This window comes from Ammospiza nelsoni, chromosome 8, assembly GCF_027579445.1.
Source record: "Ammospiza nelsoni isolate bAmmNel1 chromosome 8, bAmmNel1.pri, whole genome shotgun sequence".
NCBI lineage: Eukaryota > Metazoa > Chordata > Aves > Passeriformes > Passerellidae > Ammospiza > Ammospiza nelsoni.
In genome coordinates this window covers 31,657,306-31,669,645 of record NC_080640.1, presented here as the reverse complement: position 1 = coordinate 31,669,645, position 12,340 = coordinate 31,657,306, and the positions used below count along the sequence as shown (strand labels likewise).

General features: G+C 42.9%; 1 protein-coding gene across 1 annotated transcript in view; it reads left to right on the top strand.

Moving 5' to 3' along the window:
- PRKG1 (protein kinase cGMP-dependent 1) overlaps positions 1-12,340 on the top strand; it is a 351,478-nt gene that overhangs the window by 139,018 nt on the left and 200,120 nt on the right. Inside the window, exon 3 of the mRNA XM_059477119.1 lies at positions 6,601-6,714. Within this exon, the coding sequence (XP_059333102.1) occupies positions 6,601-6,714 (114 nt within the window). The remainder of the gene's footprint in view (positions 1-6,600; positions 6,715-12,340) is intronic.

Sequence of the window (12,340 nt, the reverse complement as noted above, 5' to 3'; positions counted from 1 at the left end):
AAAATAACTTTTGAAATGTGATTGATAAGTGATACTGTGACATGCAGTCACTGCAGTCTCATGTCAAAGATAACACATCAAAACCAGAGGCTGAGATCCCTAAAACCAGCACAAATTCATTCCCTTCTTTCCCTTTTTACCCAGGAGAATCTTGACTTGAAAGGCAGCAATAAAAGAACAAATATATTTAAAATCCCTGAGACAGCCACTTCCTAGAGAAGCTGTAACTTACAGAAATAAAAAATTAATATTGATAAAAATTTACACACCCATAATATTTGACAATGTTCTGCAGGTGCACAATCAATCTGCCTGGAACAAATCCCAGTGCCAAACACTGACAGCTCTGCAAGGAAATCCTACAAAAACTCCTCACCCCAGAGGGTTTGAAGGGAGCTAAAATCAGTTTGTTCAACTCCAAATGCATTTGCTGAAGGGACTTGGAGCTTGTCCCCACTCACAGCTGGAGGTTTGAGAGCCAGAATTCAGGTCTGGCTCCATTTCCCTTCCTCTTGGGGTTTATCCAACAAGGGAAAAGCTCACTGGAGGGTTTTAGGGAATGGGATATGGATGAGGCTCTGCAGGGTCATTGGTCTCCAGGCTGCCCAGCTGCCCCTGTTCAGTTCCTCTTTATTTGCCCAGCTCCGAAAGACTGAGCTTTAAACGGCTGCTGCAGGAGCTTAAAACCAAATAAGTCCAGAAAATGCTATCAGAATTTATTTGGCTTTTCCCATGGAAAAGGAAAAATGCTATTTTTTCCATACTCAAAGCACTCTCTCAAGTATTTGCAGTGGGAAAACAATTTGAAATTTGGCAAAATATGCATTATTTATTTTTTTCCCTCACTGATTTTGTAGTTATTCTGTCAGAACTTTCTTGAATTTGAGTAAAGGGGAAACCTGTCAGGGCTTGTACCCTTACAGTGACAAGTTATCCTTGTCACTGTAAGGGTAACTTGTGCTTTGTCTCAAGTGCCATTTTTTGCAATGTATTCAGCCTTGTTCAGGAAAATCTGCAGCTCCAGAGTGCTATTTCCTAAAGAAAACTTTCTGCAAACAATCATTCCTCAGTTTTCAGAGCAGAGCTTGAATAGCATCCAACAAACCAAGCTGCAGTCCAAGTGTGAAACAGGCACAGATGAAATCAAATATTGAATAGTCATTCATGAATGCTGCACACTGAATTGAGGGAATCCTCCTCCCACCCCTCCTGGCATTTCTGGAGTTGTGGGATGAAATTTATATCTTAGAAATACATGAGCTCTTGCTGAACCCTGCTTTTTAACATTCCTCATTTTTCACTAGCAGTGCTTGTATTTTTCAACCTGGCATAGGAATGTGATGAATAATTAGTGTCTTCATGGGTGAAACAGCCTTTTTTTTTTTTATTTCCTGAGGGTACAGGACTTGAAGGGGGCCCAGGAACGTGAATTATACTAAAATCCATTGCTCTTATCCCTGTTCCAGAGGCACTGCAGGGACAGAGAACTGAAAATAAGGAATTAGGTCTTCCAGGTGTCTGCTGGGTATGGAGCAATACAAGGTAGGAATGTCCCTGGCTCATTCCTGCTTTTAAAGGACAACAGGAGAAACTCTCCAATTGTACAGAAAAATCCACCTGGGATTCTCAGATACTCTCCTGGATATTCTTGTATCTTTAGAATTCAGATTTATTTGGATTTTGGAGTCATGGAAGGTTTTGGCTTGAAGCAGCAAGTGCCCTTTCCTCAGTGCTGGGAAGAAAAAGGAAGAGCTGATAATGCATTGCAAAAATTTGGTCTATTATATAAATTACACACAGGCTGACAAGTTCCTCAGGTCAACTTAATCTGTTTTCTCCTGTGCCTGGAAAGAGAAAACGACCATTTAATTACTGGGGAGAAAAAAATGATCCTCCTGATTGAGAGAGTCACATGAGTGCAATTTACCCTATCCTTCCATTCATTTGAGGGACATGGATGCAGTTCAGCCAGAGATTTCAAGGTTAATTTCAAGCCGTTTTTTTCACATTTAATTGGGTGGACACAGAGTGACAAAACCCCCAATGTCCCCATCCAAACAAAACCTTTGTGCTTTGTTGGTGGTGTTGTAGGTGACAGAGTTGATCCTGCTTTGTTCTTATGTGCTTCATTCATGTTTTTCCTCTTCTGTGGTTAAAATGATCCGTGTTTAACTTGGCATTCTGGGAGGTTATTCAGGAATTTACCAGAGCACAGGTTCCCCATCCCTGGAAGTGTCCAAGGATCACCCTGGGACAGTGGAAGGTGTCCTTGCCCATGGCAGGGATGGCACTGGACGAGCTTAAAGGTCCCTTCCAAACCATTCTATGATTTTCCATGTATATATGATTTTCCAGGAACTATTTCCATGATTCCTGAAGCTGGGACAGAGGTGCAGCAGGGTGCACTATCCCAGGGTGATCCAAAACCTGGCCAGGAATGGAGAACCTGTGCCAGGGTCTGTGCTCTGGTAAATTCCTGAATAACCTCCCAGAATGCCAAGTGGATGGGATCATTTGAACCACAAAAGAGGAAATTCAGTGTCAGCCTAGTTTAAGCCTATTTTATTCAGTGTCAGCCTGGTTTTCGTTCTCAGTCGGAATCCCAGGATGATTTGGGTTGGGAGGGACCTCAAAGCTCATCCTGTTCCATCCCTTGCCATGGCCAGGGACACCTTCCACTATCTTAAGAAGGTCTGTGACAAAAAAAAAAAAAAATACCCTAATACCCTAAATCCTGTCTTTAGTCTTAATATTGGGAATATTCCTTCTGGTGAAGTAGGGAGGATTCCCAGCGCCCGGGGCACAACCCCGTGAATTATTCAATGAATAATTCATGAGGAATGGGGACCATTATCGGGTTTGTGTTCCCAAACAAACACCAGCCTTAGCACATCTTCATCGGACCGGCTCTGAAGTCAGGCAGCCACTTAGCAATTAAAACTTTAATTGCTCCACAATTAAACTGGCAACTACAATGTAATTAGCACGCAGGGTTTAATGTGGGAAAGCCAGGCTATGGTTGAGAGGCCCAAGGAATGTGTGCTGGGGATCAGGGCAGCAAGGGAAGCTGTTCCCTCTTGGATTTTATGGAATATCCCCAAGCATCGTTCAGCTCCAACCCCTAGGATCGGTTTTTCATAAGAAAAGCTTAATTTCATGAAGTTTTAGTGAACCTCCCAGAAATCCTCACAGGATGAGGTGGAGCTCTGGTGGCCCAGAGCAGCTCTGGATGCCCCTGGATCCCTGGAAGTGTCCAAGGATAAAGAACCAAAGAACTGGGACTTGGGGGTCGGCAGAACCTAAAATATTTTGAGTTCTCCGTGGTTAAAGGGATTTTTGGAGCTATTTCTGTCGGGAGCAGGCTGGTGGGTTGTGAAGCTGTTCCCTCTTGGATTTCATGGAATATCCCCAAGCATCGTTCAGCTCCAACCCCTAGGACTGGTTTTTCATAAGAAAAGCTTAATTTCATGAAGTTTTAGTGAACCTCCCAGAAATCCTCACAGGGTGAGGTGGAGCTCTGGTTGCCCAGAGCAGCTGTGGATGCCCCTGGATCCCTGGGAGTATCCAAGGATAAAGAACCAAAGAACTGAGACTTGGGGGCCTGCAGAACCCAAAATATTTTGTGTTTTGCGTGGTTAAAGGGAATTTTGGAGCTATTTCTCTTGGGAGCAGGCTAGTGGATTGTGGAGGCATCGATCTCTTTTAGTGACCCTTAACTCTGGTCACCTTCTCGTGTTCATCCTGGGAAGGGAATGGCTGGAGCCCTTGGAACTGAGGAACTGAAGGCACTGAGATTTTTATTTTATACTCTGTTTGAAAAATCATACACATTGTTATGGAATAGCTTCTTACAGCTGACAGAAAACTGCATTGTTTGTATGCCAGCTAATGCTCCCCCAAAATCAGCTCAAGCTGTAAATTAAAAATAATGTTGAATTCAATAATGCTCAATATTTGGACTGAAACGCAGCATTTTCTGATTCTCCTGCCTGGAGAGAAGCATCTCTTGCATTATTTAGTGTTTGTCTGGTGGAGGCAAACTGCAGATGTATCTCCATTAATTGATCAATATTGTGTTGTGTTCCATTTGGTTCCTTTGTCTGCTTGATACAGCAGAACAGTTTGTTTGCTCCATGGAAAACTGCACTGTACAGGCTGCCAGGTAGGAAAAGAAAATGGGAAAAATCCTACAGCAGTCCCCTGAACTTTTAATTCCATAAAAGGTGAATTTTTCTCATGGTCTGGGCATCTTATGGTGAGGTGTTTAATGTTCCAGATTGCTCAGTTACACAGCAGGGGAATGGGAGGCTTTCTCCAGGATAATAAATTGTAATTAAAGAGCACATTAATTACCAAACCACAGAGCATTGTTTTATCTAATCTCACTAATACCTGCAATATCATGCTGGGAAATCTTCTCTTTACTTTTAAAACAAGTATTTAAGTTTCATCAGCAATGTATTTCTTGTGCTCCCCAACACTTGGGAATAATGTGATCCTATTCCTGCTCAGAATTGCCCATCTTTCTTTGGAACCCATGAGCCAAAAGGCAGGTAAAGTAATTTCCTTTGCAGGTTTTTGTTGTAGAGGTTTTTGCAGAAAAAGCTGCTGAAACTCAGTTCTATTAAACAAAAAATGACATTCTTCAAAATGATTTAGGAATCTCTGAAGCGTGGGAAGCTCCACTAAAGGCTGATATTGCTCATTCTTGAGATAAACACCTATTTTTGTTCTTCTTGTTAGATTGATACTTAATATGAAGAAATGAATCAAACATTTATGAAAATAGTAATAAAATTAACTTGCAGTGAAGATATTTGAATCCCCCCAACTCTGCTTCTGTATCACAGAAAGCACTGCTGCCATTTTACACTCCCACAGCCCAGGTAACTTTTAGGCCATAATATTTACCAAACACCCGTTTTCAGCTTGATAAATAATCACCTTTTCTGACCTAAATGAGTCTGTGTTTCAGTTCTCTGATTGTATTCTGTGAACCCTGAAGCTGTTTCCCAGTTTTGGGTGCCAGAGGAGGTCTTGTAGTGACTGCTATGATTTGAAACCTTTGCTCTTTTTCCCAATTTTTTTCTTTTGTGGGAATAATCCCATCATGTCTGTCCCCTCTTCCTTCTCTTCTCCTGGCTCTTGTTTTTCAAATCTTGCCTTTCAAACCCTCCAATATTTAAAAGATGGGTCACTTCCAACCTCCCAGGTTGGTCCTGAGCTCCTTTCTTTCCATCCAACCTGGGATTTTAACCCTTCCTCACACATCTCAGCATGATGCAGATAAGCTGATAAAGCAGATTTCCCGTCATAAAACCAGATATTCAGAAAGGCAAGGGGTGGAGAGATGGGGATTAAATAATAGCCACGGGTCAGAGTGATTTTCTTTTCTATGATAGGTCTGTTACTCATGGATGAGTGTTCTCAGGGAAAATGACCAAAATTACATCTCACCGCCGTTTTTGTGTGGGGTGTAAAAGACCTAAATCTTTTCTTTTTTGAACACAAAAAATTGGGGGAAATTTCACCAGGAAGTCTAAAAGGTGAAACAAAGTTCACACTGTTTGGTGTACTGTATGTCCTGACTGTGCAGATGCTCTGTAGGCACAGAATTTTTGGGAATTGGGAGTGGACCCTTATCCCCAATGTCTCATCCCTCATCCCACAGTCTCAAGCTGTGCCAAGGGAAATATAGGTTGGATATTAGGAAAAAGTTTTTTACAGAAAGGTAAAAAGTTCTGGAATGGCTGCCCAGGGAGGTGGTGGAGTCACCAATCTTGGATATGTTTAAAACCAGACTGGATGTGGCGCTGGGTGCCAGGGTTAGTTGAGGTATTGGGGCTGGTTTGGACTCGATGATCTTGGAGGTCTCTTGTGACCCAACCCAGAGATTCTGTGAATTCTAATGGGCTGCAGCTGTGCAGGACAGGTGAGTGATATTAAAGATAATGAGCCATTAATGAGCCCAGGGGCACTGACCAATCCCCCAGGAGCAGAGGGCACACAGGTGCAGTGCATCAACATGAGGGGATAAAAGGTTGGGCTGAAGCACAGGAGGGGCAGTTGCTGGCAGCCTTCTGGGATGTTGGGGTGTTGCTCTGTGTGAGCAGATACCTGAAGTCTTCTGACCAGGTAAGGTGTTACTGTGCATGGGGTGAAGCTTTCTGAGGTTGTTTGGTGATATTCTGTGTATTGTGGCCCTCTCAACTGTGGCAATGCTCCGCTAAAAAATGCTCAAGCATTAAAAGTTTCTGCATGCAGTAGTTGGTTTTAACCTTTTTCTGAATATATGTGCTCTTCTTCATAATATATTTAGTTCCTTTTGAAATTGTAGGGCTCTGGTGGTTTTTTGTTCACAGTATGGAATCCCAGGATGGTTTGGATTGGAAGGGACCTTAAATTCCATCCAGTGCCACCCCTGCCATGGGCAGGGACACCTTCCACTATCCCAGGCTTCTCCAAGCCCCATCCAAACTGGCCTGAAATCAAATAAATTTTAGAAGTTAAATCTCAAAAAACATTTGCCTTCCTTTTAAAGTGTCTGCAGTTATTTAATTGCCCTTTTAAAATGGTCGTTCTCTCTTCTTTTTCTCACAGATGGGAAGGTTGAAGTGACAAAAGAGGGAGTGAAGCTCTGCACCATGGGACCTGGCAAAGTTTTTGGGGAGTTAGCCATCCTCTACAACTGCACCCGGACAGCTACTGTCAAAAGTAAGAGCATTTTACGTGCTTTTCTCAATCTCTTCACTTGGAAGCTGCAGCCTATTTTATGTGTTTCCCTTTCTCAGTGATTTCAGCTCTTTAGGGCATGGATTTTGATATGGGATTTATGTGAAGGAGATGCAGAGGAAATGCATCATTCAGTCTCTCAGGCTGGTCCTACCCCATGCAGAGCAGCCTGAAGCCTGCACCACAGTTTTCCTTGCAATTCCTGCTGGATGTCATGATAACTATTTTCTTATTGCCTAGAAGAACCTTTCTGACCTGTGCAAGTCTTTAAGGGAAAATCAGTAAGCCAAGCTTACCTTTTGTTCAGGACAAGTCATTGTTTTCCCACTAAAATAAACCAGGAAAAAATAATCTGGAATGTACTTGACCCCCTGCTCTAAACTCCTCAGCACTTCTCCTGTTACCTGTTTTCTTTTATGAATGTTCTGGGCAAAAGCTTAGCTTGCACAATTAAGCAGAGGAAACAAATCACATTGCTATGCATGACTTAAGTGGGTTTTTGTTTGCATTCAGCTGCAGATATAGGATATCACAGCTCTCCTTGTTCTTGAGGACAAGAGTTCATGGTGGTGTCTGAAGCAGAGAGAATAAATAGTTGTGTGATTTTAAGGTGCTGTGGGGGAGGAGTTAAAAGAGCACAGATGGTACAGAAAAATCCAAATAAGAGGTACAAACTTGAATAATAAAACTTGAATAATACAAACCAGTGGCATTCTTGTGCCAGAACAATGAGCTGTGCAAGTCCCTGTTCAGAAAAACGCTTTTTCCAAATATCTAATTGTGCCTCAAAAAAAGAGAGAGGAAAAGAACAAATGGGCAGGAATGAGAGAGCAGGAACAGATAAGTGGATTATTTTCTGCAGGATGTGCTGTTCTCTGTAGGGCTCAAGGACATGACTGATGTTCTCTGGTCTCACCTGTGCAAACCTTGCCTTTTCACAAGTGCTGGGGACCTCAGGTGAGGGTGGAAATTCAGGGAAGCAGCAGGTTTGTGTGATAAATACAGCTGGGGAAGGTTGGGGAGAGCAGAGAGAAAGGTCACAGCCTAGAAAAGGCAGTGAGGGGTTGGCTGTTGTTTAGTTCCCCTTAGGAATGCAGAACTGGAGGGCAGCTGAGTTGAATCCCACAGAACCACTCTGTTCCTGTGCTATTCCCACCTGAGTGCAAGGCACTCCCACTGCAGGTTTCCTGTATTTTTTTTCCCTTACTGCCTTTTCCACACCCTTCTTGAACAAACCTCTAGCCTGGCATGGGGCACTGTTGTCCCAAATCCCTTTGTCCTGGCTAAACTGGGGGCAGGAGTAAAGTCACTACTCACAGAATCCTTGCCTCAAGGAAAAGGAGTCTGTGTCCCTTGTTCCTTTCTTAGCAGCATTGTGAGTTCTGCTGGGTTTTAATCCCTTTCCCAGGGCCAGCAAAGGACCTGGAGGAATTTTCTCTGTGGTTAGTGCACAGATCAACGAAGTTTGGGTTGTAATGAGCTTGGGGAGCTGCTGCAGCTCACAGTCACTGAGCTGAGGGTGTGGAGGTGCTCACATCCCCTCTGGCCATGGTGTTGACTTATCTGGGCCTACACAGCTTCAAACAGCTGCTTGTTCCTTTGGGAAATGAGCAATAAATGTGCTAAATCCCTAGAAAGGTGAGTGGTGGTGGTAAACGCTCCATTAAGCCTTGGATCATTCCAGGGTTTACTTTGGGAGAAATAAAATTGGTGATTGTAGTGAGAACAGACACTCAGCACTGGTGGTGAAGAACTGTTAGGGAGCACCATCCATTTGGAGGAACTCTCAGGGCTTCCCAATTTTGAGGAGAGAGCTTTCCATCATCTCCAGGGTGTCAGGAGTGTGTTTTGATGGGCCTGCCTGTACTTCATTAGGAGGACATTAAGTGCTGCTTTCTGAGGATGAAGCTGCAGCAAAGGCTGAGTGAAGGATGGATTTATGTGGGTGTGGAGCTCTGTGTTACAGCTGGGCCATAATGAGGTGTCAGCCAAGTTGACATCTCCAGCTGGAACTGGGTTTTATGTGTACCCTGGCTTTGGTTTGTAAATAATAAAGATTTTAGTGTCATTACTCACTGTTAGTGTACACGGGCTCTTCAGCTTGTGCTCACTCTGCAGGAGCAAACTTCAGCTATAAATCACTGGAGGAAGGGCTTTGTCTTTGCAACTGCATTTAGGAGGCATTAAAATTGAATCATTCTGATCTGACTTCTGTCTCATAATGACCTCTTTAATAAGGCAATCCAGGGCTTTGAAAAGCCTGCCCCAGGAGCACTATTAATATTTTCCCCCCTGTCATTGCAGTTTTAAATAAAAGCAGGGTGAAGCTTGAGTTCAAGCAGGGCATGGGAAGAACCCAAACCCTTGGGTGTTGAGGAGCACCAGAAAACACAGGGACACATCTCCTGACATGTGGCCTTATTTTTAAGTTAAATATACAATTTTGACATCTGTTTGTTTGGTTATTCTGCAGTGTTTGCTTTACATTTCCAGATATCTGTAGAGGGTTTGGGGTTTTTTTTTGGTTTGCTTTTTCTTCTTCTTCTGCCCCCAGTCTGCTCCAAGTGTGGAATTGTCAAGGCCTTCTGACTCCTTCATGTTCACAGATCCCCTTCCATTGCACACTCAGTGAAATCCAAATCAGCAGTAATTTCTCCCTCTCTTTGTATTGATTATCCAGAGATCTCAAGTGCCTGCATGCAAACCTGGATGCTGCTTGTAATTCAAAGCAGAACCACAGACTTTTCTCCCTGATTCTAAGAAATAATTAAGTTCAGAATGAGGAAAACACCACTTTTTGTGGCTGCACCTAAAATGATGTCTGTGATCCTCTGTTTTTTAGAGACATGGTTGGATAAAAGGGCTATGAGAGGTCAGCAAAAAAAGATAAAGACAGAAATCCCCCCAGCTGGATGGGGGTAGTGTTTAAAACATTGTGATTCTTCATTTTGCTAACAAGATGTGGGAGGAAGTGAAATTAATCTGCTGTTAATACTGGGCAGGAATGCTCATTCCTCTTACAGAATCTGTGGAGCAGATTTTTGCAGGTGATTTGTGGAAGGAGCAGATTCTCCATCCTCTAAGGATGTTCTGCTGATTTTAGAAGTGGTGCCACACCTGAAATAGATTCTCTTGTGGGCGAAATTCAAAAGAAACCATCCCTTAGAAACATCTCTGTGCAAGGCTGACGATTTCAGGGGAGTTACACTCCACACCAGCTTGTGCTTTCAGCAGAACTACTAGCAAAGGAAAAAAAATAAAAAGCAGAGGCTGAAGTTATTAAACTCTAAATTATGTAAATCCTTCTGCTGGCCCTCAGAAGGCAGCACAAGAGTCCCTCAAGCTGCTGTGCTTGCCAGCTGCACTAATTGTACAAAACCCTGTGCAGCGCAGAGGGATTAAGGCGGGAGCTCGGCTTCTCCTTGCCAAGCCTGGATGAGTTTGAATTTTCATCTGCTGGTTTTTGTTTTAATGGAGAGCTCTGCACTGCTTGCTGCAGCCCCAGGAATGACAGAGCTTTCTGAGGAGCTTGGTAACATGGATAATTTGTGGGGGAAAATGAGGGCGCAGCGAGTTGCCAATTAAAACTGCAGAGACTCGTTAGAAACCTTGCAGAAGGATTTTGGAGGAGAATACCTGAAAGCAACAATTACAGGAGCCAGGGTAAAGTTTGTTCAGCTCTCCTTAAAACACACTTTGCAAGGAAGTTGACTTTTAGATACTCAACTGTTTGATTAAAATCTCTGTGATATTACATGGAGATAAGAAACCTGGGCTGGCCCAGCCAGTCTGGTGTGCCTGGTGGGAGATAAATGGAATATAAATGGATATATCCTGGAAGAAAGTAATTTAAACTCACCCGTCCACTGCCTGTATTTTACTGTGACCTTTACAGGTCTTGCAAGTAATGTGACAAAATGGGATTGGATTATTCCTCCAAGGGGATGATAATGAGAAAATGATGTTGAGGACAATGGACAAGGTGTAGCAGGAGTTTTTTTCCCCCCCTCTCTTCTTCAGGAGCATCTTCAGGATGGCATTTCTGTGGCTCCTCATTTCCATCTGGAAGTTCTGGCATCATGAGCAGCTTTAAGACTGGGTATTTATTTATGGGAAAAACTTTCAGTCTTAAATCCATGTTTAAAAACCCCATAGACCTGTATGGCCAAGCAGATAAATTAACAATAAATAACAAAGGCCTGTTTGTTGTGCCTGATACAGAAGGAGGGTGATCACCATTCCAGGGAAATGAAGTGTTTCTGTTGTTCTGGAGTGCTTGTGGAAATAATTTTGTTGATATTTTTCACATTGATTTAATTGTAGAGTGGATTGAGCTGAGTTCTCATCACTTAACCATGGTTATAAGGAGATGATGGCTTTCTCTGTGCAACCCTTGAAGAATTAGTTAATATTAATAGCAGATGTCAGATAATTAGTTCATAAAAGCTCCCATTTCATCCCTTTTTATCGATGTCACTGAAAATGTTGCTGATGTTTGAAATATGGCCAGAGCAGCTGTGAGAAATGAGGTGACTGAACTTTGCTGTTGACAGTGAAGCTTTGCTTTGGACAGAGTTTGATAAACAAGGGGGTGGGATGGAATGTTTGCCATAAATATTAATTTATGGGCTCAGCGACATGTGATTAAAATGCAACAGACAACACATGGGCTGGGTTTGCCCCACATTATTTGAAATTTCTCATTCTAGACTATTTTCTGGTGGTAATTGGGGAACAAAAGGCCTCTTGGCACCAAGACAGGCCCAGAACTGATCAAGTTCTGTTTCAGAACCAAAGCCACCACTGCCTTCTGTTTTGTTGGGCCACTTTTAGAAGCTCCTTGCTGACATGAAGCCACCCCAAGCTGCCTTTCCTGCTGTCCGTAAAAGCAGAGATCTCCTCCATGGTATTCACTGTGTGACCTTAAATCCATTTGCATGTGAAAATGATGCAGCAATAACCAAATTGATGGAATAATAATAGTTCCAATAATAATGGAATGATGGAATTCCTATGATGGAATCATTGAGGCTGGAAAAAACCTTCAGGATCATCAAATCCAAGCTGTGCCCACTTTGTCCCCAGCCCAGAGCACTGAGTGCCACCTCCAGCCCTTCCTTGGACACCTCCTAAGAGTGCCAGTATTTCCCCAGTTTGGGATGCTGAAGAGGGCTGGAGTTTACTTGCATTTGTCTGAAACTCCCTGGCCAAGATGGATTTCATATTATTGAAGTGCTAGTGTTTAAAGCATTTGGATACCAAATAAATTGACAGAACTGCAGATAGGCTTTTTAATTAAAAAAGAAGGCACCAAACAAGTTCTCTGTATTGCACGTTTGAAAAACTCATTATATTTCATGAATTGTATCTTCTCTGGGAATGGACTGGGAATGGAAGCTTTTATTTATCTTTACGCTGCAATAAAACCCATCCAGACAACAGCAATGTTGACAACTGCATTCCCTCCTCTGAAGTTATTTGCAAAAGCCTTTACTCCACAATATCAAAGCCAGTAGTGTTTGAAATGGGTTTGCTGAAGCCCTGCCCTTTGCAGCCTGTGCCTGACACCCAGCTGGAGGAAATGAGATTTAAATAGTGTCTCTTTTTT